Source organism: Thunnus maccoyii, chromosome 7 (assembly GCF_910596095.1).
Source record: "Thunnus maccoyii chromosome 7, fThuMac1.1, whole genome shotgun sequence".
Taxonomy (NCBI): Eukaryota; Metazoa; Chordata; class Actinopteri; order Scombriformes; family Scombridae; genus Thunnus; species Thunnus maccoyii.
The window spans coordinates 34,102,525-34,130,330 of NC_056539.1; the positions used below are offsets into that span (position 1 = coordinate 34,102,525).

Genomic DNA, 27,806 nt, shown 5'->3' on the forward strand with positions numbered 1-27,806 from the left:
ATTCATGCAAATCATAGTTTTATTTATTTAATGATTCATTGGTTTAGTCATTAGTCATTAGTTTTAAACTTGCTGATGGAGGAGATATGAGTTGGACAGTGGAGAAAATAAATTTCATGTCTTTAATGAAGTTGTGCTCACAGTCTGTTTGTATAATTATTGCTGTGTGCAGTGTTGTACAATACATGCATGATGCTACACTAATGTAGAAAAAAAGATGAAAAGGATGTGATTGGATATGGCTGGATCACAGAGCTGAATCACATGATCTCACCTACAAGTTTAAATTATATAGTTATTGTTAAAGCTACCTGGTTGGCTTACCTGCATATTAAAGCTAGATACCTTTAATATTTAAACACAGAGCAACTCTGAAATGTAATTTGGATCCATGAAGAAAAAGAAAAATACAAAGTTTTTCATCACAGGCTTGATGTTGTTATCAATAGAACCAAGATATAATATGACCTCTACATACACGTTTTCTGAACCAATGATAAATTATTTCAGAATTTAACCTGATGAAATTTGTGGACAGCAAATCTGTAACATCTGGGCCCACATTTATCAAGCATCTCAGGGCAGGAAGGCACTCCTAACTGGCCAAAAATGATTGGAGTGATGCATCTCTGGTCCTACTTCTGGGAGGAAAATCCTTTTATCAACTTTCCAAACTTGGTAAATGATTACCAAGAGAGATCCTATCTCTGCCAATATTTAGGAGCAGAATGTCCTCACAATGCTACACTTTATCGTAACAGGGAAAATGCAGCTGTGCAACAGTGACGATCCGACAATGATGGAAGTCATGAATCAAACTTCGATCTGGCTTAATGCCCATTGCAAAGATAATGAGCATGATCAGGGTCCTCAGTTACAGCCCACTAAAACTTTTATTTGAAAATAATCATAACAGCTCCATAATGAAGGATATCTCAACTTCAAAACAGCAGCTCAAATATTTTATAGGGTTATTTTTTATTTAGGCTACTTCAAATAACAACAAAGTCTGATATTAGAGAGAAGAAGATGCACCTGAAAAATATATGTTTCTATTGTTAAGGTGTACTTATCTTCATGTCGAGAACAACAGTTAACTTGGGGAGAAGCTGAAAGAGGAACTGGACAGTGAAAGACGTGTTCTTCATGGAGAGGGTTTGCAACATGTGTATGTACAATGATCATCTGAATTCTGGCATCATAGTTGCCTATGCAAAAAATGTACCAATTAACACTGTTTAATATTTCTAGCTGAGACTGTGAGAAAATTACAACACCTCATCATTATTTCTACTTTGCTGCTCTGACTCTGGTAAAACAGCAATGTCTCCCCCTCTCCCAAGAGTAATCCTTCTCCTGCTGACAGTCAGAGTAAATTCTCTTCTGCTTCATAAATTAGTTTTAGTCTTTGGTTAAATCTCAGTTAAATCTCTCTCAATCCTCTGAGACGCTTGATAAATATGGGCCCAGGGTCAGAGTCTGACTTATAACACCTGTTTTTTTTTTATCTTATCTGCATCAAAAAGCTCATGTATAACAAATCTGTAAAATGCTGACTTCAACAAAATCTAGATATAACTGTTCAGTTTGCAGTCAGTTAAGAGATTTAAGTGAAGATGAAAAAATCCAGATCCAGACTCCGGTCCAGATGGATCATCAGGATACAGCTGATCCTCACTCAACATACACTCCTGGATGTTCACTCACACTCTTACAGAGATAATCAACTCCAGCTGATGAGAGAAGAAGAAACAACAGACGTCATAAATAGTATTTAGTGAGACTCACTTAATCAGCTGTCGGTCAGTGATGCAGCACATCCGGTATAAAGAGCAGCAAGGACTTCGGTCCTGTTCAGATCAGAAGTGGAACAGCTGTGCAGCGTAGCCTGCTTCCTTTCAGCTCTCATTTTAACGTGTTTGAGTGAACACACTAACCTCCAATTTCACAGACCTGCACAGACTTTTGGTATCAAGTCTGTTTACTCTGCAGATTTCACTTAAGTACACAGAAAAAGTAAACTGCTGAGAGTCATGAACACATCATTACTGCAGAAACAGAGACATTCACTCATCAGTTTACTGATGGATTTACTGTTACATGTGAACTGTGATGTGAAAAGTTTAAAAGCTACAGAGTCTCTGTAGGATTTGAAGATCTTTCCTGCTGTTAAATCATCATATGACAATCAGTCAGAGCTCTCAGATAAACACCTGCTGCAATTCCTGGACTTCAGCAGAGGTTCTGGTCTGTATAAAGACCACATGGTTACTAGGACGTAATGATGCTTCTGTGAAATTAGAGCCAGTGATTTGCAGGCTTCAGTCAGACTAATCTTATAGCTCTGACAAAGATGAACCAATCAATTCTTTAGTGTTGAAATGAGAGAACAAACACTTTCAGATCAGATTTTATCATACAACAGTTTGATGATGAGGACCACTGTCTCTATACATCTTGTAAGGCTGTCAGCTGTAATCCAGCTTTATTTCCTGCAGACATGAACACAACAACAGCAGCTGTCTTCACAACAACTCAAACACATGATCACAAGACAAGCTTTCAGCTGATCTGATTGGCTGACTGTTCTCTCTCTCTCTGTCTTTCTGTCCAATCCTGAAGCTGTAACCATTCTCCTCTCACAGCTTCACTGAGGAAAGCAGCCACTGAGAAGGTTGAAGGTTCACCAGGAAATACTGGATCTTTGCTTTGATACTAACTGTGTTTAATACAATACTGCTGAAACCAGCATGGACTGACTCCATCTCTCTACTGACCTTAGAGTTTCCAGTCTATATTGTGGACTCTCTTTAAGATCCCACAGCAGCTTCACATCTGAATCCTGAAGATTGTTGTCATGCAGATCCAGCTCTCTCAGATGGGAGGGGTTGGACATCAGAGCTGAGACCAGAGAAGCACAGCTGATCTCTGACAAACTGCAGCGCCACAATCTGAATAAAATACAAATTATACAGATAAATATCCATTTATAATCCAGTGTGTTCATGTTTTAAATAGGTAGTTCAACATTACTGTCCTCATTAATAAACTTTTCACTAAAGTGAGCAGAGTGACTTTATATATAATATAAAATATATATCTCTATATATATAATAAATAATTACACTTTAGAAGACAGAGTTTCTGCTTGAAATCACTGAATGTTTTATAATCTTTTCAGAGCTGAAGAGGGTTTAGCATGTAGAAGTTTAGAAAATGGAAACTCCAAACAGCTGAACCCAAAAGGATGCAGGTTATAAACTGTCAAATACAAACAGTGAAAAAGAGCTCTTATTAATATTAATGACAATATGCTGCTACTTCAATAAAGACGTAGTGACTTTAATGCTCCACCAGTGATTCCATCTATACAGACTCATGCTGGGCAAACACAAGTAAAAATGCAAAAAGACTAAAATATGACACCTTTATTTTTCAGGCCTACATGTGCAAAACAATTTTTTGTCCAGCCCTAAACTTCAGAAGGTGGAAATCTCAACACCTGAACTCAACTGGGTGCAGGTTAAAAACTGTCAAATATAAAAGACAAAAAACAGAATTTAAGAAGTCTTAATTATCCAGTGTAAGATTTTAGTAATCCATTATTTCCTGCGGCGGGAGGGACAGACTAACTAATTTTCTTTTGTTGACTACAGCCCTAGTATACATCCATAAGGGCTGCCTATTACAAACAATTCCACCATATACACCTGGAATCTGTGTGTAACAGCTGATTTGTGTAGATGTGTAGCAGAACACAGAACATTAATAACCGTCAGATCCTGACTGATCTGGTGTTAATGAAGTTGCCACTGCTATGCTACATGTGTAAATGTGCAGAGCCTTTTTCTCAATTTGAAGATGCACATATTGTTTCAGCTGTTGTGTGATGCTGCAGTCAGCTGTGACACACAGCCAGCTGTGGGGAACAAACAGGACATCAGCCCTGATGTTTCTGCAAAATCCCGGACACATTCAGTGACACCTGAAAGTTACTGTAAGATTCAAACATTAATCTAACATGTTTAAGACCTGCCTGAGTCACATTAATGGCTGTATTTTGACATTTGACATTTCAGTAGATTATGTTATATATGCAAAATATCAGAGAAGTATAAGAAGCAAAATACATGACATTGGTTTGTGATTGTGGAGAGCTCTGTGTGTGCACACCTCTTCTAATTGAAGACACACAATTTGAGGCTTTTGTGCTCTCTGCTGTTTTCATTATTGACCAATCTGTGTGCTGAAATGTGGGGAAAGCCTGAAACACTGGAAATTGCTCCATTCACTCAATCAGAGACAAAACAAGGACAAAGTGCACTCATCTGCAACCCTTTTTGAGTGTGTTTGCATGTGTCATATCATTAGCGCAATATCTTTTGTGAATCAGACCTTAAGATGGGAAAGATAGTGGTTGCAAATGATGCGCAGCTCATGGTGCTATCAGCGGCCGCAATCCATTCTTTGTGAATTCACCCCTCAGTGTGGATCAGCATAATATCAGCTTTATGTCCGCAGTTTAGTGTCACCACAACTGTCATATCATATTGATCTCAGCACAGAGGTAAAAAATAATGACTGACCCAAGAAGCTCCAGTCTACAGTGTGGTCTCTCCAGGAAATCACACAGCTGCTTCACTCCGGAATCCTGCAGATTGTTCCAACACAGATCCAGCTTTCTCAGATGGGAGGGGTTGGACATCAGAGCTGAGGCCAGAGAACCACAGCTGATCTCTGACATTCTGCAGTTCCTCACTCTGAATAAAGAATATATGCTGTCACTTTAGAGGACAAAGTTCCTGCTTGAAATATTTCAATGTGTCATAATCTGTTCAGAGATCAAGAAAATTTAGAATGGATAAGTTTAGAAAATGGAATCTCCAAACAGCTGAACCCAACAAAGGCAGGTTAAAACTGTTAAATACAAACAGTGAAAAAGAGCCCTCGTTAGTATTGACAACATACTACTACTGCAATAAAGATGTAGTGACTTCACCTCTTAAACTCTGCAGCTCCACCAGAGACTCCATCTATACAAACTCATGTTGTTTCAGTTGAATACAAGTAAAAAATATTCAGAAATATATTTCAGATTCTACTTAAGATCCCAATGTTATTAAAGATTCCAAATATGTCAGGATGGATTTTTGGAAAATAGAAGCAAATGGATCTTCAATATATCTACAATATTTAAATTTAATGGAATGATGTCACCATAAAAAAATCTGGCATCTTGTGTTTAAATATTTCTATCAGTATAGACACTGCACAGCTTCATAAAAGTCTTAAAAGTGTTGTTACAAGTAAATACTGGATATCAGAGTTTTTGGTTTAACTTTAAAGAATGAAATTTAAAGTGAAGGTGAAATTTCATGTAAAAATCAAGAGTTTCAGAGGTTCAGAGTGAATTATCCAGTGTAGAATTTTTGTTGTCATATTAAGTTTTTAAATGTGCAGCTTGAATTGCTCTGACAAAGTCAATGGACTAAACCACTGAGGAAGAAAATAGACTGTACCAAGATACTCAGTGTTGATCAGCATAATGTTAGCTTTATGTCTGCAGTTTAGTGTCACCACAACTTACACATCATATTAATCTCAGCACAGAAATAAAAAATGTTTTCTGACCCAAGAGTCTCCAGTCTACAGTGTGGACTCTCAAGGAAATCACACAGCAGCTTCAGTCCTGAATCCTTCAGCTCATTGTGAGCCACATCCAGCATTCTCAGATGGGAGGGGTTGGACTTCAAAGCAGAGGCCAGAGATGAACAGCTGCTCTCTGTTAAACTGCAGCCAATCAATCTGAATAAAGATTAAATGATATAGATAAATATCCATTTATAATCCAATCAGATGTGTTCTGGTTGTAAATTGGTAGTAAAACATTACTATGTCCTAATCAATGAACTTTTCATTAAAATGAGCAGAGTGACTTTATCATTGTGTTATTGTGAATCATCATAATGTCACCACAACATTCAGATACATTCATGTCAACATGGATACTGTAGAAATATTATATTCATACTTTAAACACCTGCATTGATCTCTCTGTGTCCCTCTGTGTGTGTGTTCTGAAGGATCAATAATCAGACATTCAGTAAAACATGTTGAAGAATATAATAAAGAAATATTTCTCCTTCTGCAAGTAAACTTGATTAATTAAAAACAGATATTAGTTGAGAGGATCTTCTATATACAGATGTGACTACTAAAAATTATAAACATAAATTACTTTAACAACTAACAGTCGACACTTTCTACTGTTTCTTTAGGAATCAGTAATACTTTATAACTACAGACTAAACTTTCTACAGTAAAAACAATTTAATATGGAAAAAAGTGAATTAACTTCATGGATGAAAGTTATGTATGTACATAAATTAGGTTCAAATGTTAAACATTAAGACCAACAATAGTAACAGACACTCAGTGAACTGACATTAGAGTCTCAAGTTTACAGTGTGGATTCTCCAGAAATCCACACAGCAGTTTTACTCCTGAAGCCTGAAGCTCATTGTCACTCAGATCCAGCTTTCTCAGATGGGAGGGGTTGGATTTCAGAGCTAAGGCCAGGGAAACACAGCTGCTCTCTGACAAACTGCAGCACCACAATCTGAACAAAAAATAAATGATGTAGATTAAAATGGTTAAAATGGATGTAGATTAAAATGGTTAACATTCATGGATGTAAGTTATGTATGTACATAAATTAGGTTCAGTCGTTAAACATTCAGATCAACAATAGTAACAGACAGTCAGTGAACTGACCTCAGAGTCTCCAGTCTACAGTGTGGACTCTCCAGAAAATCACACAGCAGCTTCACTACTGAATTCTGCAGGTTGTTGAGACTCAGATTCAGCTGTCTCAGATGGGAGGGGTTGGACTTAAGAGCAGAGACCAGAGAAGAACAGTTGATCTCTGACAAACTGCAGTCCCTCAATCTGAATAAAGAACAAGTGATGTAGATTAAGATCCATTTTTAATCCAATCAGATGTGTTCAGGTTTTAAATGTGTAGTTCCACTTTACCATGTCCTTCATCATAAGGTCCTTCCTTTGCTTCACAGGAATATGATATTATTATTATTGCTATTATGTCTAACAGTAGACATTTCCTACAATTTCTTTAAGAATCGGTCATCTCTTATACCTAAACTCTGTTCAGTAAAAAAAATGAATATGTAAAAATTAAAATTAACTTTATGGATGTAAGTTATGTATGTACATAAATTAGGTTCAATTGTTAAACATTAAGATTGACAGTAGTAACAGACAGTCAGTGAACTGACCCCAGAGTCTCCAGTCTACATTGTGGATTCTTCAGGAAATCACACATCCGGTCCATTTCTGAATACTGCAGCTCATTTTCTCTCAGATCCAGCTCTCTCAGATGGGAGGGGTTGGACACCAGAGCTGAGGCCAGAAAATCACAGCTGGTCTCTGACAAACTGCAGCGACACAATCTGAATAAAATACAAATGATACAGATAAATATCCATTTATAATCCAGTGTGTTCATGTTTTAAATATGTAGTTCAACATTACTATGTCCTCATCAATAAACTTTTCACTAAAGTGAGCAGAGTGACTTTATCATTGTGTTATTGTGGATCATCATGTCAGCATTCTACAGACATCATCCAAATGTCACCACGACATCAGATCAACATCAGACACATATTAATGTCAACACTGATTCATAAAATGCTGCTGAACTCAAAGTCAAGTATGTAATTAGAGGATCAGTATGAAATCAGAGACATTGAACTTAAAATCTGTTCATCATTTATTGCATGACCTCCTTCTTCCTGTATTTGGTAGTTTAGTAAGTATGTGTAATTAAAACATGTTATTGTTGGCAGTAATCATTCCTTCTATCCATATTGACTGAAGTGGTCTCTTCATAACACAGCTACACTGTAGAAAATTAGTTCATAAGTTCAGCTGAAGCTAATATTAGGCTTTGGCAGTCTGGTAGACATCCGTTTGATTTGTCTAACTCAAAGTTACAGACTATTTAGTATAAAATTCCCTTTTTGAGTTACGATCCTTCCACTGCTGCGCAGCAAGGAAACACTGAAGCAACACAAAGACACTTTTTTATATGTATAACTCAGACTGCTGAGGTTTCATATTAGTTTTAACTTTGGAAGTCACTTTTACGCAGAAAAAAAATGGATTCTGAATTCTTGAAAAAAAATTAAATTCTATAGATTTGTGCTCAGGCAAATCACAAAAGTAATTGAAACTTCAGTGAAGGATTTGAATTGAATATATAGAAAACAACTACCAAAGCTACAGCCAGTGAACTGACCTTAGAGTCTCCAGTCTACAGTTTGGACTCTCCAGTCCAGCACACAGAATCTCCACTGCTGAATCCTGCAGCTCGTTGTCACTCAGATCTAGCTCTCTCAGATGGGAGGGGTTGGACTTCAGGGCTGAGGCCACAACTTCACAGTGAGTCTCTGAGAGTCCACAGTCAGAGAGTCTGTCATGACACATATATTACAACATATGTTATCATGAAAGAGGACACTTTATATTTATTTCATGCATTTGATGACAAAACTGTTTGACATTCCCTATTTTGACCAACATTTGCTCTTTAGATCAGTGGTTCAGCTAATCTTTTCTCTTTTCTAAATTTTTTTTTACTGGGGCATTTTATTCCTTTAACGGGAAGCAACATCCATCCATCCATCCTCTGCTGCCGTTATCCGGGACTGGGTCACAATGGCATCAGACTGAGTAAGGAAACCCAGACATCCTTCTCCCTGGCAACACCCTCCAACTCCTCCTGGGGGATCTCAAGGCATTCTTAGGCCAGGAGATGTATATAATCCCTCCAGCAGTTTCTGGGTCTACACTGGGGTCTCCTACCAGTTGGACATGCCTGGAACACCTCCAGGGGGAGGTGTCTAGGAGGCATCCTAACTAGGTGCCCAAACCACTTCAGCTGACTACTTTTGATGAGAAGGAGCAACAATTGAGAGATAACAGCAATCAAGAAGAGAGACAGGTAATGCCATGCAACAAAGCTCCACCACGATGAAATGTATCGATTTGATGTATATAATCTTAATGTTGTTTTGGTCATTTATTTCTGCCTTTTGTGCAGGGTACTTTTTGAGTGCATGAAGAGGCGTGCCATCTTAAACATGGCTTCTCATTGTGATCCAATTGCTGTCACCCACCTGCATTTACTCAATAATCAGGATGGAGTGACACCCCCTGCCAAGTTTATAAGATGTGTGCTTGTTGTTTGTTCACCCTTGTACAATATGAAGACCTTAATGGTCGAAACTGGTCTTTTGTTATTGTAAGTAGGCATGTTGAATAAAGGCTTTTCAACTTAATCTTAGAGTTTTTCATTCCTGCTCCACACATGAGTGCCTTAAGTTTGTTTTTTCTCTCAACTTGATGACCCTTATCTTTAAGAGCACTTGCGTTTTTCTTGAGTTTTATATGATCAAGACAGTCCTTGAGCACACCACTACCTCTTTTTCATAAAGCTCCACCACAATTGAAGTGTGGATATTGCGGTTATATGGCATGCATCTTAACCAGTAGGCTACTGGAGCACTCCTAGTTCATCTAATCATATCTCACTGTGCTTGAATGAAACAATAATTCTCTTCACTTTCTCTTATATCTGCAGACTTTTAATCTTTGTTTTGCTTTAATTTTACAAATGAAGGGAGAGAAAATTGAGTTATATTGATGCTTCCATATTGTGCACAGTCTGTCTATGTGGTCCGATCCCATGTCTGTCTCCACAAAGTTAGCATGAGAACATCTTGATTAAAAAACCATTCTCACTGTCCACTGTTTTCAATTTGACTCCAGGATATTTTTACTCAGTTCAACTCAGTGAACAGTTACCGATGAGAAAGGTAAACTCTCTTTGCTACCTGCTGCTGTCAGGTTCACATCCATAAGCAGGAAAATTTAGTGACTGTTGACAAGCACAAATGAAACAAATGGCTTGACAATATTAGACCTGCACATAATTAAATATTAATGTAGATAAATATATAGATGTGCATGACAGATGACTGCATGACTTTTGTCAACTTTCTTTTCTTAGAATCTCAAAAACTGATTCAGCACACAAACACAATTAACAAATCAATAAGGTTAAAGTATGTTCAACATGATGTCATCAGAAAAATGTTATAAGGGTATCAGCATTAAAAATATAACATTGACCTTTAACGTGTATAAGATCTCTTTAAACAGTCTGAATTCTACCATTCTGCTCTTATATATTCATCAGTCCTCGGTGCATTTCCTGCTACTACTCTTCTCTACACCAACAAGAGAGAAAACACCTGAGAGTTTCTTTCTGTGATGAACAGAATACAAGAAAGACGTAAAAGCACAACTATGTGACATGACATCCCTCTTTAAAATAAAAAGTTGAATTCATGAGAAATAAAAAGCTGCATTGCTTGGTTCAACACATTATGGGGTTTTGTCTCATATGGCCAGAAGTTTAAAGAGGCTAATGTTGGTTAATGTTAGCAAACCTTAAATATTGTTGTATAAGTGACATTACTGTTGCATGATTACAGGCTGTTGTTTACGTTTCGTTGAATATAACTTTTTGCTGAACCTAAAACAGAAGTTCTCTGCAGATATTTGGTATCTCCGTTTCATCTCATATTATGAAGTACATCATTCATGGTTCTGATGATGAAACTGGTAATTAACAACCCTGCCTCTTTCACATGAACATGCTCGTAGCTGGATAGGAAAACCCAGAGTTGACTGAGCAAGTTAATAACCAGCTTCATAGTACTAGTTATCTGGATGGCCGGTAATAAAAAAGACAGTTCTGTTTACTTGCTGAACAGATTTCATAAACAGAAAATAACATAAACAGATTTCATAAACAGAAAATAATCTCTCATTACACATAAATATATGAAAGAAGTTTACTGCCTCATAGTCTTGTATGTACACTCCACATAAAAAGACAAGGAAAGGCAAGGCAATGCACGTTTATTTGTATAGCACAAAGGACTCAATGCTTCATCTGACTTCAGGACTTCAGAACAGAGGAAAAAATGCAGGGCCTGACTTCTGTTGCTCTATAGAAAAGGTTCAGTTCTTTTCAGTTGATGAACAAGACTGTGGTTTCTCATCCTGGAGTCTGTTTTATGCAGGGACACAGAGAAGGGGAGATGGGCAAGGAAGCACAGGGGAGAGGAATGAGGTAGTTGCAGTGATAGAAAGGTCTGTGGAAAAGTCTGAGGGTATCTGGTGGAGAATGGGAGGTCTGGGGAGTAGGAAGAACAAACATGGCCAGGAAGAAGAATGGGGATGGGAGTGTGTGGCTGCAGAGAGGGACTGAGGAGCAGATTGTGACACAACTGAAAAATCAACATTATTTGCACTCACATCATTTGAAACAGCTCAAGAACATCTGAGACTAAATTTAACTGACATAGTATTTTGGCTATAAACAAATAGAGCACTATTTTAACAATAATAAGAAGAATTTTATATTATTTATATTTGAAGAACAAAACCAATAATCTACATTGATTTATAATACTAATCACATCTGGACTTACTGAGCCTTTCTGCAGTTCCTCACAGCTGGGATCAGTCTCCGTCGTCCCTCCTCTGATGCATTGTACTTCTTCAAGTCAAAGTCATCCAGAAGTTTTTCCGATATCTGCAGCATGTAGGACAGAGCTGAGCAATGGATATCATAGAGTTTCTTCTCTGATCTGTTCTCTGACTTAAGGAACTCTTCGATCTCCTGATGCACTGAACGGTCATTCATCTCCATCAGACAGTGGAAGATGTTGATGCTTCTGTCAGGAGAGGTATAATCATAAGTACTGATCTTCTTCAGGTTTTCTGTGATTCTCTGGATGATTTCTGGACTGTTCTCTGTCTGACCCAGTAGGTCTCCTAAGAGACTCTGGTTGGACTCCTGAGAGAGGCCATGGAGGAAGCGAACAAACAGGTCCAGGTGGCCATTTTTACTGTTGAGAGATTTCTGCACAGCTCCCATCAGGAAGTCATCCAGAGATGGGTAATGGTTATCATGTCTGTCACCATCATCATCTTTCAAGAAGTACTTCAGTACCTCTGTGTTCCTGCTGGTGTAACAGTGGTACATGTAGACTGCAGCCAGAAACTCCTGAACGCTCAAATGAACAAAACAGTAGACTGGTTTCTTGTAGATCCCATATTCTTTTTTGAAGATCTTTGTACAAACTCCTGACAACACTGAGGCTTCTGTGACATCAAGATCACACTGCTCCAGGTCTTTTTGGTAGAACATGATGTTTTCTTTTTTCAGATGTTCAAATGCCAGCCTCCCCAGCTTCAGAAGAAATTCCATGTCAACCTCCGTCAGCTCCTCTGGACTCGTCTCATGTCCTTCATCATACTTGTGCTTCTTCTTCTGTGTCTGAACCAGCAGGAAGTGTGAATACATGTCAGTCAAGGTCTTGGGCAGTTCTCCTCTCTGGTCTGTAGTCAACATATGCTCTAGAACTGCAGAAGTGATCCAGCAGAAGACTGGCATGTGACACATGATGTGGAGGTTCCTGGTTGTCTTGATGTGTTTGATGATTCTGCTGGACAGCTCTTCATCACTAAATCTCCTCTTGAAGTACTCCTCCTTCTGGGAGTCAGTGAAGCCTCGTACCTCTGTTATCCTATCAACACATGTACGCGGGATCTGATGGGATGCTGCAGGTCGGGACGTTATCCAGACAAGAGCTGAGGGAAGCAGCTTCCCCTCAATGAGGTTTGTCAACAGGACACTGACTGATGACTTTTGTGTGACATCAGACACAACCTTCTTGTTATTGAAATTTAATGAAAGTCTGCTTTCATCCAGCCCGTCAAAGATAAACAAAACTTTACAGTCATCGAGCTTCTCTGCTGTGACCTTCTGTAATGTTGGATGGAAATCATGGATCAGCATGAGGAGACTGTACTGCTCATGTTCGATCAAGTTCAGCTCCCTGAATGAAAGCAGAATCACCAGACTGACATCTTGGTTTTCCGTGCCCTCTGCCCAGTCCAGAGTGAACTTCCGCACTGAGAAGGTTTTTCCAATGCCAGCGATACCATTCGTCAGAACAACTTTGATGATGCGTTTCTGTTGGTTGGGTAAGGCTTTAAAGATGTCTTGGCATTTGATTGGAGTGTCATGGAGAGTCTTCATCTTGGAAGCTGTCTCAAGCTGTATCACCTCATGTTGGGTGTTAACATCTTCACTCTTTCCCTCTGTGATGTAGAGCTCAGTGTAGATACTGTTGAGGAGGGTTTCACCTCTTGATTCATCAGGTCCTTCAGTCACATGTTGACATGTCCTCCTCAGACTGATCTTGTGGTCATGTAAAACTTTCTGCAGAACATCTGATGAAAGAGAAAAAATATAGATCTCAATCTCTATCGGTGTGTTTACATGCTCTTACATAAGCAGGTTATCCAGAGAAACCAGGTTATGTGGGTAATCAGGAAATGTGTTAACATGCACAGTAGTAACCTGGTTATTGTAAAACTGTGTGTACAAGCAACAAATCAGTGATCAGACCTTATTCTCAAAGCATACCTTTCTTATTTTATAGATATTTATTTATTTTACTGATATATTTATTTTATATGGAAGACTTGTTAGTCCTGACTTTTTGTTCTGTTTTGCTCTGTGTGTTTGAGTCAGAACTTTTCCTCACAACGTGAATGTATCTGAATTTAACAAACAGTAAGATGTTAAGTGGTAGAAACCAACTCGTTAAAACTTCTAGAGGATACTTTGTGTTAGTTTCTGTTTTTGTTGGACTTTAAATAAAGGTTGAATCACTCTGTGTAATGATCTCTCTTTTCATTCAGCTGCTCCACTTTCCCTATCTACAGTCTTTAATTAAGTACATGTTTTGTGTATAGATGGCAGAGAAATTGATGTTCTCCAGGAGAAATCTACCTGGGGAAATAAGGTACAGTACCAAGTAACCAATAACCGTTACTTTGTAGGACCACCTGTCAGAATTACATCACTACCCACCTGGCAAGAGTTTATTCATGTTTACCACAGTTAGACCCACAAAATTACCCATGGTAAGAAACCAGACTTCAGGATGTACTAGAATATCACAGAGCTGCCAGTGTCTGTTGATCAGTGGAGGAGATATCGCCAGATTTCCCGTGGGCATCAGTTTGCGTGGTTATGTCTGCATTGTTGTATGATCATTTAGTCTGACTTCATATGTATCTGTCCCATTTGAACCCCTGCAATTTAGGCACTATGTGTTAAAAGGTCCATATCTCCCACACAGCCCTTCTTATATTGACGTAAACCTACTCAAATTAAAGCTGAGACTTTAATGTAGTATCAATTATTTTATTTTAAATTGAATGTGCTGAAGCACAGAGCCTGAAGAACTAAAATGTTTAACTGTCCAAATACTTACTGTCTGGACTGTTTCTCTTCACAGATCTGCTGACTGGATGTGATGTGATGTTTGTCTCTTCCTGTGACTGACCTTCTGCTCCTGAGCTGATGTTTGACAACTCCGTCACCAGATCATTCCTGTTGATCCTCTTTAAAATGCTCTTGAACACTTCCACAGCTCCAGCAAATTCATATTTCTGCACCATCAGATCCACCACGTCCCGCCTCTCTGCCTCCGACAGCTTACTCTCTTTGATGGGTGGGATGTCGTCCACCTTTTCTTGCTTCAGGTGCCACTTGAAGTCCTTAAATTCATTGTCTATCAAATCATCCAGAATGCTGAGAAGGTCACTCTTTGTCATCTTGGCTCTCTGGTAAAATCAGAGAACACTGATTAGAGAAGAGTTGTTTCTGTTTGTCTCTGCCAGTAGAAACTCATTCTGTGTTTCTACTGTATCTGACTGATTTGACAAAAAGCCCAGTTTGGCCACAGTCGTTAAAGTGTCAGAGAAACTCAAGAGGATCTTCATGAAAAACATCTTGCCACAAGTCTACTCAGAAGCTGTTCTGGAGCTTTCTATTAGATCGAGTTTTCATATATGTACGTTGTTATCATAGAAATGTACATGTTAAAATTTACATTTACATTTTTCTGGCTTAAACTTTGAGAATAAAAGTCTAATCTTAAACAATAGTTGACAAAGCATTCTCACCACAAGTTCCAGTTAGTCTTCTGCTTTCACAACTCACCTATTTGTTGTGGTTCAGTGAACTCAGAGGTCTGTACAACGAAGCAAGTTGAACATACCAGGGATATCTTTTTGTTATCTGGCTTCACTGAACCTAACATTGGCCATCCAGATAACCAGTACTATGAAGCTGGTTATCAACCAGCTCAGTCAACTCTGGGTTTTCCTATTGAGCTACAAGCACGTTCAAGCGAAAGGGGTGGGGTTGTTAATTACCAGCGACATCATCAGAACCATGAATGAAGTACTTCATGATATGAGATGAAACGGAGATACCAAATACCTGCAGAAAACTTCTGTTTAGGGTCGGCAAAAAGTTATGTTCATTGAAATGAAATGTAAACGACAGCCTGTAATCATACAACAGTAATGTCACTTATACAACAGTATTTTAAGTTTGCTAACATTAACCAACATTAGCCTCTTTAAACTACTGGCCATATGAGACAAAACCCCTGAAAGTGTTGAACCGAGCAATGCAGCCTTTTATTTCTCATGAATTCAACTTTTTATTTTAAAGAGGGATGTCGTGTTACATAGTCGTGTTTTTAAGTCTTTCTTATATTCTGCTCATCACAGAAAGAAACTCTCAGGTGTTTTCTCTATTGTTGGTGTAGGGAAGAGTAGTAGCAGGAAGTGTACTGAGGACTGATGAATAGAGCCTGTAATCATACAATAGAATAAGATATAGAAATAATATAGCGGTAATTTCCAAATATTAAAAGTAGGCTACAGCGTAAATACATGTAGGAATTATTATATATGACTGAGGTATAGAGGGAGAGGTATAGAGAAAAAAGAGGTTTTTTTTGCTATTTAGTTGACTGATGAAAAAACCATCTGAATACGTCACATAAAAAAACTGATGAGGTCTATCTGACCCAAATGTTGAATTTATAATAATAGGAGACAATTAACAGTGTGTGGATTATTTTTCTGATAAAAGACAATATTTCGATTTCATTTCATTCATTTCGCTGGTTCACTTCTCAGCAGGGTTCATCACCATGTTAAGTTATGCTGAACAGCTAACCTGCTCCGGAGCAGGTTAACTTCAGAGGATCGGATCACAACCTGTCAACACTCTGACCACTGACCAATCAGATCACTGGAAATAAAAGAGTCTTCGTTCCTACAGGATCCCAACATGGACAAAAGTCCTGAGTTTACAATAAAGTGACAAGTAAAAAAGAGCAATATATATTTCTATAGGTCAGTGGAAACATTTTATTGTTCCAGACTTTCTACTTCCACTCTAGTTTTAAAACAGAGCTTCTAACAAACAGAGGGATCGTTTATGACACTAATGACAAAATGATGATTTTAGCTGCATTTTAATGGCATAAAGTTTATTTTTTCCCCAGAGTGACAGCTGACAGTGCGGATGATTTTACACTCTGATTCCACCACTGCAGCTCAGAATAACATGAGACAACTATGTGATGAAAACTGGAAATGAAAACAAAATATTGTCTTTTATCAGAAAAATAATCCACACACTATTAATTGGCTCCCATTATTATAAATTCAACATTTGGGTCAGATAGACTCATCAGTTATTAACTACTTTTCCACTCTTTGCTTCGGTAGCAGAAACATCTGACATTACTTTTAATTTTTTTTTTTTCATGTGACATATTCAGATGGTTTCTTCATCATCCAACTAAATAGCAAAAAACACTCACTCTATACTTAAGTCATATATGATAATTCCTGCATGTATTTTAAGCCATAGCCTACTTTTAATATGTGGAAATTATTGCTGGTGTTTCTACATCTTATTCTGTTGTATGATTACAGGATCATTTACATTTCACTTGGTTGAATATGACTTTTTGCTGTCTCTTAAACAGAAGTTTTCCACAGGTACTTGGTATCAATGTTTCATCATATATCATATGAAGTACTTCATTCATGGTTCTGATGATGTCACTCTTAATTAACAATCCCACCGCTTTCACATGAACACGCTCGTAGCTGGATAGAAAAACCCCAGGTTGACTGAGCTAGTCGATAACCAGCTTCGTAGCTCTGGTTATCTGGACAGCCAATGTCAGGTTCAGTGAAGCCAGATAACGAAAAGATATCCTGGGTATGTTGAACGTGCTTTGTAGTACAGGCCTCTGGTGTCTTTACATGTTTTGGTTGGTTCATTAATGCTGGCATGAAAGTTGTCAACCAAGAGTGCCTGAAAATAAGGGTCTTGTCTCAAAGACTCAGTGTATCAAACTAAGTATAAATGTACTGCAATGTTGTCCAATAACCTGATGTTTTGTTAAGTACATAAAAAAGTTACTTATTTTGGTCTAATAAAAACAATAATAAAGACTTGAGGCCTGCAGAAATGTAACTGTTTTGTGTTGGTCATGGACAAAGTAACCTGATTAACCAAATTAACCTGATTAACCCTGAGATAGCCACATGTAAATTCATGTGGATTTTTACATGGTTCCCCTCTACAAGACTGCTAATGCTGAACCCACCTAAAGACCTTTGTTGTTTAAGGTGATATCATAATTTTACAGCATTTTCACAAACTAATATTTCAATACAAAATAACAAAAAAAAAAACATACACACTATGAATATGGGGTCATGTGCTTCTGTGCACCAATCAGGATTTAGCAGTATTTGTGATGACAATTGTCGGGTTGTTTGTTCATGTTGCCAGGCCCCTGTCAATCAAATCTGGTCAAACCACACCCACATAGTCCTGGCAATTTGAGTGTTACACCCTGAGAAGGTTTTTTCCAAACTTTAATCTTTATTGTTGCTGATTGAATCATAAATATCTGATGTTATAGCAAAAATACTTACAATAAGTTTTCAGGGTTTTAAGAGTTCAGAGCCAAAAGTAACAACACACCCACAGAAGCAAACACTAACAGTCTCCATGCAGTGAGCTGTCAATAACTGATTAATGATTAACAGTAAAAAGTCTTTCAACCAGTGAGGAGGAAGTATTCAGGTCCTTTTACCAATGTCAAAGCAACAGTGTAAAATACTCCCTTACAAGGAATAATCTTGCATACAAAACCTTAAAATACTATCAGCAAAACATACTTAAAGTCTCAAAAGTCAAAGTACTCATTATGTCAATTATATATTATGGCTGATACATAAACGTGTAGCTGATCGTATGGAGATAGTTTGGACTACTTTGTAAATTATTTTCATCTATATAATTCTATTTTTTAAATGATGGTATAATCAAATTTGTAGGTAAAATCCTAATCTGCAAAGTCAGTAGTTACTCCAGCTGTCAGATACATGTAGTGCAGTAGAGAGAACAATATTCAGCTAAGAAATGTACTGGAGTAAAAGTATAAAGTAGGAGAAAAATGGTGTCTCAAAATTGCCCTCAGGTAAAGAAAGAAAGAAGAGTTTCCTCTCAACTCAATGAAACATATAAACCATATTTGTCATCATGGCACCTTGCAGATAACTGAATCTGAACTGCAACATTTCCAAAAAATATGTTTTGCACTCTTAAGCTATTCTTTCCCTGCTCACACAGACAGCCAGGTTTAAATTACTGTCTGTCCAGAATGGTGGTAAAAAGAAATATCTGCAAACATTTTGAAAGTAGTTTCTCAAACATGAAATTAATGATCATGTCAGATGTGAACATTTTCAAAAACAGAGCTGAACTTACTCCACGTATTCCTGTCTTATTTTAAGTCCGTCATTGTAAAGCGGCTGTCTCGTTTTGTGATGATGTCTGAAAAAGATGAAAAAAAAAACAGCTCAGGTGTCTGTATCAGAACTGGGCCTTTTGTTTCTAACTGCTAATGATGAACCCACCTTAAGGCCTTCATCCTTTCAGGTCATGTTGTACATTTTCACAAACAACAAATGTTTAAATACCAAATAACAAAACAACTAATCTACACGCTCTAAATATTAGGTCTGTGATTCTTTTTGTATCTACAGCTGAAAACAGATGTGAGAGTAAAGAGATTTGAACTTCTAAATGTGTAAACACTGTGAATGAATATGACACACATACTGAACATTTATCTCCTGTAAATTCACAATTTGTTTGAAGAGTCTGATGCATGCATGTAGTTTGACTCTATCATTTACAGACAACTTCCCCTGTTAACTTAGGATCTGCTTGCTTTCTGTAAAAGCAGATAGAGTTGCAAAGTGAGAGGAGCTATTTTGGTCTCCCCTGGTTCCTGGAGTGAAAATCCCATTTATTTTTCCCATTGACAATGTTACTGAACATTTATCTCCTGTAAATTCACAATTTGTTTGAAGAGTCTGATGCATGCATGTAGTTTGACTCTATCATTTATAGACATTTTTATGAGTAACAACTTTACCTGTTAAATTAGGATCTGCTTGCTTTCTTTAAGAGCAGTGTGAACTAACCAGCTACTGGTTCCTGGAGTGAAAATCCCATTTATTTTTCCCATTGACAATGTTACGTCACTCATACTTTGAGCACTTCTAGTTCTGGATTGGCATGATACTCTCCTGGTTAAATCATTAGTTCAAAATATGAACAACTGCATCAGAAAATATCTAGTTTACATGTCACTCAGTGCAACAGTGTGATTTATTGACATGTTTTTATATGTACATTGTAGTGTACTGCAGTGCTGTAGTATTTTGGTGTCTAGTAAACCTTTAAACTCAGATCTGTTACTCAAACTGGCCTTTATGACCTTTATTCCATTGTCTCACCAATACCTGAGACATATATGATAAAAAGTGTTAACTAGTCAGAACATCAACCATAACCAACTGTGATAGTTGCCGAGCCATAACCAGACCTTCATGTATAGTAGTTGTGTACTCGTCTATTGTGTTATCAACAAATATGGTAAAATGTTGTTTAATTAAGAGCATGGACGAAAACTCTACACTGTGGTACTGTTTTGTCCAGCCCCTGTTGTGTAGTAATATTAACAGTAGCAGAAAGAATATTACTGGCAGTAATAACAACAGTTGCAGTGATATTAGTACCACTAACAGTAGCATTAATACTAGTGGCACTAAGAGTGATATAACAGTAACAGTAATATTATCCGCACAAGTAAACCGTTAACCAAGTGTCACACCCAGTAGCGAGAGAACAGGAAGTTCTCTTAAAACATCTTTTAAACTCTGCCACGTTGACACAGATCTGCTTCTTGACTCAAACATGAAGCACAAAATAGAATTTGTATTAATTCACGAGTCAAACGAAAGATTTACATTCTCTCAGTATCGTGGAAAATTGTGAAAACGTACTTCGAATCAAACACAAAAATGCCTCCAACAGACGTCTCCTCTCTACAGTCCACAGGGAGACCGCTGAGACAGATACTTTAACAATAATAGTAATGAGGTTTTAATACTCACTCTGCCTTACGTGTCCTGTTTTCCTCCTTTTACTCTGTCGACTTTCCGCCAACGAGTCTGACATGACTTATAGCATACTTTCAGTCTCACTGTCAGTGTCTCCTCCCCTCAGAGCTGCTCCTCCCCTCTACATCATCTTCTGTACTGCAGTACTGTGGAAGATTTAAAATGCCTAAATAAAAGAAAGTAAAATACAATAAACATTATAATGTGTATTTTCCTTTTAGATAGGTGTTTACAGTGTTAATGGTTGTCTGAATTAACTGAATTCATAATTGAATAAAACACATTAAAATGACAATTATTGAGATTTTTGAGTTTAATTAAACTCAATGAATTATTTTTCATTGGGACATTAATTTCCATTCCACATTAAAATCAAACCACAACAGAAAACAAAGTGAACCACTTGAGAGCAGGAAAAGTGTCACTCACTCTGTCTCTATGTACATTTATCTTTTATTTGGATGACGTTCTGCCCTCAGACCTGGTTCAAGATCAACTATCATAGTAAGACACTGGCACTGGTATGTTATATAGGCCGCACCATAGTAGCACAGCCGATGGTGATTAGATAATGGTGTTCCACCATTAGGATGAGAAAAATAATCAAAAGGCCGTTTCCAGGTCAAGGCAGATGGCTTCCCACCTAGAGCCAGGTTCTGCTTGAGGTTTCTTCCCGTTAAAGGGGAGTTTTTACTTGCTGCTGTCACCATATGTTTGCTCATGGGGGGAAATAGTTGGATCTCTGTAAATTAAAGAGTACAGTCAAGACCTGCTCTATGTGAAAAGTGCCCTGAGATGAGTTTTGTTGTGATTTGGCACTATATAAATAAAATTGAATTAAATTGAATTGAATTGAACTGTCTCCCTCCCTAGCTATATTGCTCACAAACTCTTTTTCCCTAAATGTGTTAATATAATAATCATCCCTACTAACAGTGTTGGTGAAGTGTGCAACAAAGCACCTAATATTGTACAGAATCTGGGACCATCATTTACAAAATGAACATCATGCTGTGTTGAAGAAGACTTGAAACTAGTGATTGAGACCATAAACTCATTAGGAAAGTGTTTCCTGAGATAATAAATCAAGTGAGAAGTAGGGTCATTTTCTCATAGACTTCCATACAATCAGGCTTTTTTTGGGAGCCAGTGGAGTCGCCCCCTGCTGGAGACTAGAGAGAATGCAGGTTTCAGGCACTTGTGCATTGGCTTCACTTTTCAGAGTTATCCACTTGCATGAGTATAAATTGTGATCTAAACAGGTTGAGGTCAAGTTTACTGGCTGCCAACTGATGACAGAACTGGAGACAAGATGTACTTTTGCTTGTGTGTATTTACCTAAACACTACCAGCCATTTAGGATGTCTGAGTAACCCAAACATTAGACTGAAATGCTGCTTTGTTTTCACTTCATTACTCAAATGTTGACACACTGTTTTTTTGTTTGTTTGTTTATTTGCACAATTTGTCTTTGTATTTGTCAGATAAAGAAAAGATAACAGATTAAAACAAAAAGAAATATTTATATTATTTCAAGAGATGTGCAGGCAGAGCCAATAAAGCTCTCTTAGAAGAGAATCAAATCTTATCATCAGGAGCAAAATAAATCAATCAAATCAACATTCATGCGCTCATCTGTGTAAACCAGAATCAACAATATTGTTAAAAAAGAAAGGTACTAAAAGTTAACAATGAGGGAAAATATGTGGGGACAAGTTTACAAAATTACTGAGAAATAAATTCAAGATTGTAGGACTTCAATTAGAAAATGTAAATTGGATATTAGATAGTTTCTCTTCCTGCAATAAAATGTTATTTTAAATCAAAATTCTATCTAAAACAGCACTGTCCTTTGAACAATGGTCAGTGTAAAGAAAAGTAAAAGATTTCAAACATCTAAAAAGTTCCACAAGTTTTCCACATCTGAATTTATACAGATTGATGAGTAAGTACAGATTTTTTCAAGACATGAATATCTACATTTTTCTGCATTTAGACATGGATGTTACTCAGTTGAAGTGCAGTAAATGTTTCCTCTTTATTATCAGCTCTTAGTCTTCCAGGTTAGCCAGAAACTCTTCTATTTCTGCATAAATTTGGTTTCTGTTTCTTTCTCTAATCTTCTTCAGAGTTCTGATGCTGTTCTCACGATGGGGAAATAGTTGTGGTATCACTGCTGCCATCATGTGATATTCTGTTGACTTGTGGCTCTCCTTTCGAATGAAGTGTAAATATTTGACATAGCAGTTGTAAAGCACTTGTCTGTCTGCAGGGTCCAGATCACTTTCTAGCAGTTCCTGGTAAATCTGCTCAGCTTCAGCCTGGTCATAATTTGATTTTGCGTATTTTTGCAAGAGTTTTTTTTCTTTCATGTGAAGAATGAGGGTAAAGAGAGATAACTTCCCCATAGAGACTGATTGCTCTGTCTACCATACTTTTCTGCAGGTGATTGTCCTGTGAAAAAATAATTTTTTTGTAGCAGATTGCAGCACACCTCTTCAGATAACGTTCATCTGGATGTCTTTCCAGAGCCTCCTCTGCCAAATTAATAGCCTCATCCATAGATACAAACATTTTGTACAGCCTTTGTAATGGTTTTATGCCGCTGTAGCTGCTTACAGGATTTCTCATCACCCTTTTGGCCAACTCACGTGCTTCATCTTCAATTTTTCTTCCTTTCTTTGCACGTGCCTCAAGGTATAGAGCAGCAAGGTACAAGTTCTCTGGATCATGTTCTTTGGCAATTTTCATCATCTCAAAGATGTCTTCCTCCAGTGGTTTGTTGTGGTGCTTAGAAGCATTAACTAATGCTATGACACAGCTGGTGTGCCACTCCACCACATCTGGCTTCATCCTGATGGCTCTCTGGAAGTAATCTGCTGCCAGCAGCTTTTTGTCTTTGCCAAAGTTCATCAGGGTCCAGGCTTTTTCAGCATAGATCTCTGGATGGAGCTCGTCCTGGGATGGAGATGGGTATTCTTTCAGCAGGGCATCAGCCTTTGACAGGTAAGTCTGGCTCTCTTCTTCCTCTCCCAGGTGGTGGTGCAGCCAAGCCAGGTCCCCATAGTTCACCACCAACCAGGGACCATCATCTGAGTCAGTATTTCTCATCTGGCGGAAGGCCTCTGTGGCCCTGCTGAAGAAACGCCGGGCATCTTCAGTGAAGCCTAGCTGGTAGCGAATGTACCCCTGCAGGTTGTAAATGTGACCCAGCCAGCTGTTTTCCTCATCGCTGCCGATGTCCTCCAGCTTGTCCCTGAGAAGGAACAGTTTGTATTCACTGCGGTGGATGTCCCAGGTGAAGTGGCACTGCAGGGCCTTCAGTTTAGCCTCCAGTGTTGACTGACTCTGAGCAGCACTGAAAGAGAAGAAAAATCACTAATATCACAACATATATGCAGTATGGTAATATGCTGAGTGGGTAAGGAGAGTGGGAGAGAGGAAAGAAACAAGTAGAACACTATTTTAACAATAATAATAAGAATTTTATATTATTTATATTTGAGGAACAAAACTAATCTACACTGATTTATAACACTGATTACATCTGGACTTACTGAGCCTTTCTGCATTTCCTCACAGCTGGGATCAGTCCCCGTTGTCCCTCCTCGGATGTGTTGTACTTCTTCAGATCAAAATCATCCAGAACCTCCTCTGACATCTGCAGTTTGTAGGCCAGAGCTGCAAGCAAGAAATCAGTGATCAGATTTCTCCTCCACACTGACCTTATTTTCGAAGCATGCCTTTCTTATTTTATCAGTATTAGTGACAGAAGACGTGTTAGTCCCAACTTTTTGTTGTTTTGCTCTGTGTCTGAGTCAGAACTTTTCCTCACAGCATGAATGTGTCTGAATTCAGCAATCAGTAAAATGTTAAGTGGTGAAAACCAACTTATTTAGACTTCTAGAGGATACTTTGTTTTAGTTTCAGTTTTAGTTGGACTTCAAATACAATCACTCCGTGTAATGATCTCTCCTTTCATCCGGCTGCTCCACTTTCCTTATCTACAGTCTTTAGCACATGTTATGTGCATTCATGGCAGAGAAATAGGTGATCTCCAGAAGAAATCTACCTGGGAAAATCAGGCTTCTCCAAACCCCAATCCCCATTATAGTAACCAATAACAGTTATTTTGTAGGACCAGTTGTCAGAATTATATCACTGCCCACCTGGCAAGAGTTCATTCATTTTTTCCACAGTTAGATTCACAGAATTTCAATAATCCAACGACAAAAGCAGCCTTCAGGATGTACTAGTATATCTCAGAGCTGCCAAAGTCGGTTGATCAGTGGAGGAGATATCGCCAGATTTACCATGGGCATTGTTTAGTGTAGTCATGTCTGCAATGTTATATGATCATTTAGTCTTCCTGTGTATCTAACTCATTACTTTTGAACCCCTGAAACTAGGCACTATGTGTTAAAAGGTCCATATCTCCCACACAGTACTTTCTGTGTTGACGTAAACCTTAAAGCTGAGACTTTAATGTAGTATCAATTATTTTATTTTAAATTGAATGTGCTGAAGCACAGAGCCTGAAGAACTAAAATGTTTAACTGTCCAAATACTTACTGTCTGGACTGTTTTTCTTCACAGATCTGCTGACTGGATGTGACGTCATGTTTGTCTCTTCCTGTGACTGACCTTCTGCTCCTGAGCTGATGTTTGACAACTTCTTCACCAAATCATTCCTGCTGATCTCCTTTAAGATGTTCTTGATCAGTTGTACAGCTCCAGCTAATTCATATTTCTGCACCATCAGATCCACCACGTCCCACCTCTCTGCCTCCGACAGCTTACTCTCTTTGATGGGCGGGATGTCGTCCACCTTTTCATACTTCAGGTACCACTTGAACTCCTTAAATTCATCATCTCTTAAATCTTTCAGAATGTTGAGAAGGTCACTCTCCGTCATCTTGGCTCTCTGGTAAAATCAGAGAAGACTGATTAGAGAAGAGTTGTGTTTCTTTTTGTCTGCCAGAGGAAACTCATTCTGTGTTTCAACCAGTAAACCAGTGAGAAGAAAGTATTCAGGTCCTTTTACCAATGCCAAAGCAACAGTGTAAAATACTCCCTTACAAGGAATAATCTTGCATACAAAACCTTAAAATATTATCAGCAAGCATACTTAAAGTCTCAAAAGTCAAAGTACTCATTATGTCAATTATATATTATGGCTGATACATAAACGTGTAGCTGATCGTATGGAGATAGTTTGGACTACTTTGTAAATTATTTTCATCTATATAAATCTATTTTTTAAATGATGGTATAATCAAATTTGTAGGTAAAATCCTAATCTGCAAAGTCAGTAGTTACTCCAGCTGTCAGATACATTAAGTGCAGTAGAGAGAACAATATTCAGCTAAGAAATGTACTGGAGTAAAAGTATAAAGTAGGAGAAAAATGGTGTCTCAAAATTGCCCTCAGGTACAGTAAAGTAACCATAACTACTGAGTAAATTACCTCCAGTTTAATAACTACACATGGTTTTCATTCACATTCAAAGAAAGAAAGGAAGAAAGAAAGAAGAGTTTCCTCTAAACTCAATGAAACATATAAACTATCTTTGTCATCATGGCACCTTGCAGATAACTGAATCTGAACTGCAACATTTCCAAAAAACGTGTTTTGCACTCTTAAGCTATTCTTTCCCTGCTCACACAGACAGCCAGGTTTAAATTACTGTCTGTCCAGAATGACGACAAAAAGAAATATCTGCAAACATTTTGAAAGTAGTTTCTCAAACATGAAATAAATGATCATGTCAGATGTGAACATTTTCAAAAACAGAGCTGAACTTACTCCACGTATTCCCGTCTTATTTTAAGTCCGTCATTGTAAAGCGGCTGTCTCATTTTGTGATGATGTCTGAAAAAGATGAAAAAAAAACATGGTTTAGATGTTTGTATCAGAACTGGGCCTTTTCTTTCTAACTGCTAATGATGAACCCACCTTAAGGCCTTCATCCTTTCAGGTCATGTTGTACATTTTCACAAACAACAAATGTTTAAATAACAAATAACAAAACAACTAATCTACACACTCTAAATATTAGGTCTGTGATTCTTTTTGTATCTACATCTGAAAACAAGATGTGAGAGCAAAGAGATTTGAACTTCTAAATGTGTAAATACCGTGAATGAATATGACACACATACTGAACATTTATCTCCTGTAAATTCACAATTTGTTTGAAGAGTCTGATGCATGCATGTAGTTTGACTCTATCATTTACAGACATTTTTATGAGTAACAACTTTACCTGTTAAATTAGGATCTGCTTGCTTTCTTTAAGAGCAGTGTGAACTAACCAGCTACTGGTTCCTGGAGTGAAAATCCCATTTATTTTTCCCATCGACAATGTTACGTCACTCATAGTTTGAGCACTTCTAGGGCTGGATTGGCATGAAACTCTCCTGGTTAAATCATCAGTTCAAAATATGAACAACTGCATCAGAAAATATCTAGTTTACATGTCACTCAGTGCAACAGTGTGATTTATTGACATGTTTTTATATGTACATTGTAGTGTACTGCAGTGCTGTAGTATTTTGGTGTCTAGTAAACCTTTAAACTCAGATCTGTTACTCAAACTGGCCTTTATGACCTTTATTCCATTGTCTCACCAATACCTGAGACATATATGATAAAAAGTGTTAACTAGTCAGAACATCAACCATAACCAACTGTGATAGTTGCCGAGCCATAACCAGACCTTCATGTATAGTAGTTGTGTACTCATCTATTGTGTTATCAACAAATATGGTAAAATGTTGTTTAATTAAGAGCATGGAAGAAAACTCTACACTGTGGTACTGTTTTGTCCAGCCCCTGTTGTATAGTAATATTTCACAACAGGGTAACAGTAAACCGTTAACCAAGTGTCACACCCAGTAGCGAGAGAACAGGAAGTTCTGTTAAAACATCTTTTAAACTCTGCCACGTTGACACAGATCTGCTTCTTGACTCAAACATGAAGCACAAAATAGAATTTGTATTAATTCACGAGTCAAACGAAAGATTTACATTCTCTCAGTATCGTGGAAAATTGTGAAAACGTACTTTGAATCAAACACAAAAATGCCTCCAACAGACGTCTCCTCTCTACAGTCCACAGGGAGACCGCTGAGACAGATACTTTAACAATAATAGTAATGAGGTTTTAATACTCACTCTGTCTTACATGTCCTGTTTTCCTCCTTTTACTCTGTCGACTTTCCGCTGACGAGTCTGAAATAACTTATAGCATACTTTCAGTCTCACTGTCA

General features: G+C 37.7%; 1 protein-coding gene across 6 annotated transcripts; it reads right to left on the reverse strand.

The window, feature by feature from the left end:
* Window positions 1-27,806, reverse strand: LOC121900037 (NACHT, LRR and PYD domains-containing protein 12-like). 6 transcript variants are annotated; one of them, XM_042415931.1, is made up of 12 exons: window positions 27,712-27,806; window positions 26,341-26,406; window positions 14,448-14,799; window positions 11,586-13,395; window positions 8,321-8,494; window positions 7,296-7,469; window positions 6,775-6,948; window positions 6,446-6,619; window positions 5,632-5,805; window positions 4,587-4,760; window positions 2,778-2,951; window positions 1-1,733 (listed from the first exon to the last, which is right to left on the reverse strand). In XM_042415931.1, exons 3-12 carry the CDS (start codon window positions 14,788-14,790, stop codon window positions 1,724-1,726), a joined length of 3,381 nt encoding a protein of 1,126 aa, XP_042271865.1. In that variant the 5' UTR covers window positions 14,791-14,799; window positions 26,341-26,406; window positions 27,712-27,806; the 3' UTR covers window positions 1-1,723. The 6 variants fall into 6 exon arrangements, 4 of the variants coding, with proteins under 4 accessions (XP_042271865.1, XP_042271866.1, XP_042271867.1 ...); XM_042415932.1 differs by lacking the exon at window positions 14,448-14,799 and adding an exon at window positions 25,108-25,459; XM_042415933.1 differs by lacking the exons at window positions 26,341-26,406; window positions 27,712-27,806 and adding exons at window positions 18,833-18,898; window positions 20,530-20,621 and having other exon boundaries at window positions 14,520-14,799.

Coding starts and splice junctions, on each gene's coding strand:
- LOC121900037 (XM_042415931.1), bottom strand. CDS start 14,790: ATGACAAAGAGTGACCTTCTCAGCATTCTGGATGATTTGATAGACAAT. Junction 6,949..7,295: donor TGTAGACTGGAGACTCTGGG/GTCAGTTCACTG, acceptor TTCTTTATTCAG/ATTGAGGGACTGCAGTTTGT. Junction 6,620..6,774: donor TGTAGACTGGAGACTCTGAG/GTCAGTTCACTG, acceptor TTTTTTGTTCAG/ATTGTGGTGCTGCAGTTTGT.